Source organism: Cupressus sempervirens, chromosome 10 (genome assembly GCF_028749045.1).
Source record: "Cupressus sempervirens isolate cs-2001-9-10 chromosome 10, ASM2874904v1, whole genome shotgun sequence".
Lineage (NCBI taxonomy): Eukaryota > Viridiplantae > Streptophyta > Pinopsida > Cupressales > Cupressaceae > Cupressus > Cupressus sempervirens.
In genome coordinates this window covers 369,104,058-369,106,839 of record NC_143127.1, presented here as the reverse complement: position 1 = coordinate 369,106,839, position 2,782 = coordinate 369,104,058, and the positions used below count along the sequence as shown (strand labels likewise).

The 2,782-nt window shown below is 35.2% G+C and overlaps 1 protein-coding gene across 1 annotated transcript; it reads right to left on the bottom strand.

The window, feature by feature from the left end:
- Nucleotides 1-459: 459 nt before the first annotated feature.
- On the bottom strand, nucleotides 460-1,932 carry LOC149534200 (putative aspartyl protease At4g16563). The gene has a single exon (XM_089805990.1). It carries the CDS (start codon nucleotides 1,930-1,932, stop codon nucleotides 460-462), a length of 1,473 nt encoding a protein of 490 aa, XP_089662116.1.
- Between the last annotated feature and the right edge of the window lie 850 nt (nucleotides 1,933-2,782).

The following is a 2,782-nucleotide window of genomic DNA, read 5'->3' as shown; positions in this document are numbered from 1 at the left end:
ATCTTACCAGCATTTTTCAGCCATTGACTTTGTAGTATTCAACTCTCTAGAATTTTGATCCTTGTGCTCTTAAATCTTTATCTTTCCATTATCTTTAACCTTGGGCTCTCATACCAATCTGTTGGATGGGCAGTAAGGAAAATAACAAAAAAACAAAGAACAACACAATGTGCTGCCACACAATAAAATATATTATATTTCATTCACCGTGATCTCATATGAGTACATAGTGCCTTTTTATAGGCAAGCATACAATATTGTAGAGAAATCTAGCATTACCTGAGAAGACAAAATATCTACAAACTTGTGGAAAATATTACAGTCTACTCAAACTTCTAAAAAATATTTTAACCGACACACACTAAACCTAAACATTGAATCTAGAAGCATTGAACAATTAGTAGAAATTAATATTTCTAACACATATATATTTAAAAAACGTTGGAAATCAATTGCCATTTAACCAGAAGCTGCACAATCCTTTGACTGAAATCCAATTCTCATCTTCTCCAAATCATAGAAAACTTGAAGATTTTGCTGCTGAAAGTTTCCAAAGATTGCAGCAGGCCCAATGCCAACATCGGCTACGCTCTTAAGTAGCAGGCAATGCACTTTCAATGTACTATCATTTGATGACCCTGAGGAAGGATAAAAGGAGTAGAAATGATTCTCAGAAGGCAAGACAACTGTGATATTGTTTTTGAAACAAAATGATACACTTGGGAAACTTTCCTGCTTTTGAGATGCAGTGGTCTGATAGCAGAGATCAAAAGCAGTGCGTTTCTCATACTCATGAGATCTGGAATAAGGAATTATTTCTTGTAAAGTGCTCAGAATTCTTCTATAAAATGATTCAGGGAGATGGGTGTAGGTGGTTCCAGAGTCAATAATCATACCACCGTTGCCTTCTGAATCAAATCCCTCCAAGCTCAATGGGACCTCTAAATAAGTGTTATTGATAATAATTCCTTCTAGACCAACGTAGTAATAGTTGGGATAAATGGGATTGTCTAGCATGGGGGTATATTGCATTGAACCACCATAATTGCTTTCAGATGCACCCATTATCAAAGGACTTGAAACATTGGAATTGTGCTCAAAACGGTAGCTTATTAGACAGTAAGAGAATCCCTTATGGCTCAAAAGTGAGCCCAATTGTGAAGGGAATGATAGGGCACCCTTTCCAAACCCTACAATTCCAACAGCCTCATTGAAGGTAGCACTTCCACACCCAAAAACGAAATTACAAGACACATTTGGGAATGCGAGGCTTTGAAGAATCAGGAGGTCCTTCATTAGGGTACCCGTTACTAAACCATCCCCATATTTGTATGAAAATGGTGGGCATGTTCTTAAGCAGGAGCCCTCCAGGAGGGCTCTTAGAGGACATCCAGCAGCTATACATGGCTCATACTCATTATCCGAAGTATGAATATCTAAACAGAGATGGCTATCACATGGCTCAGGACTACAAGATAGTGAATTCAAAGGGAAGAAAGTGGGAATGACTGAATTGTGTTCACATTCTATGCAATCAAATACATCCTTTTTGGAGGTCTTAATGGAACATGGCACCCACACAAGGTCGCTGCCAGTGTCCATGTATGCTTCAAATATCTGAGGACTAGGGGAGCCTATTCTAATGGGCATCACATAATCATCTTCATAAATTCGTAGAGGCTCCAACACATTAAGAAAACCATAATAATTGGATTTCCTAAGAGCATTGAACCTCATGGAGCTTCTATTACCTGCAACCCTAAGCAAATCTGCAGTATCAAACTTTAATGACACTGACTTCACTTTGTTTCTTGTAAGCCCTAGTCTCAACGTACCCTCATGAATTTCATTCTTTCCATGGGCAGAAATCCATGGAACCGAATAGTTTAGTATTGCTGAAACTATAATGGCAGAAAAACAACAGTTTTTCATCTTCAATATTTCTAAATACCTTACTAACACTTTTAGAGCCAGCAACTTACCACGCTAATGATCAAGCACCAGGCTTTTATAGGCAAGCTAACATGTATATATTAATCATTGACGGTGGTAAAACTTGTAAGAGAAAACTAATACAGCAAGACCACTTGCGAACTACTTTAACCATTATTATATAATTACATGCGTGCGTAATATACTAGTGGGATTTTTTTCCTGCATTATAATGATTAATCAGTTAGTTTTCACCATAAATTACATTTAAAATTCTTTCTTATATATTTTCTGCAAAGGGAGAATGGATTGAAGATGACCAAAATAGTTTTAAAATATCCAAGTACGTATTAAAAAGGTCACATCACAGCTCACGATCGGATTCGCAGTACAGAAATTGATTGAGTAGAGAGCCTTTTTGAGCAGTAGTCCAGAACTTTAAAAAATGATGCGACTCATTGAGTTTGCTATATAAATTTCATTCTAATAGGAAAATATATATAATGGTCAATTTGGGACATAGTCATTTTGATAGAATTTTGTTTTATAAAAAAAATTATTTGTATACATATTTATAAAAAAAATGAGTAGATAGTCTAAATATAGTTGAAGTTTGTATAAAATATAATAGTTATAACTGTTAAGCAGAAGTAACAAGTTTCATAGTCCAACTTATGTGGGAAATAGCATGTAGGAGAACCACACTCTATCATATTTGTAATAGTCATCATGGGCTAGACATGGTTCAATGTTATGCATATCTATCTTATTTGTATACATATTTATGAAAAAGATGAGTAGATATAAAATTAAATTCTATGTAGTCTAAATATAGTTGAAGTTTGTATAA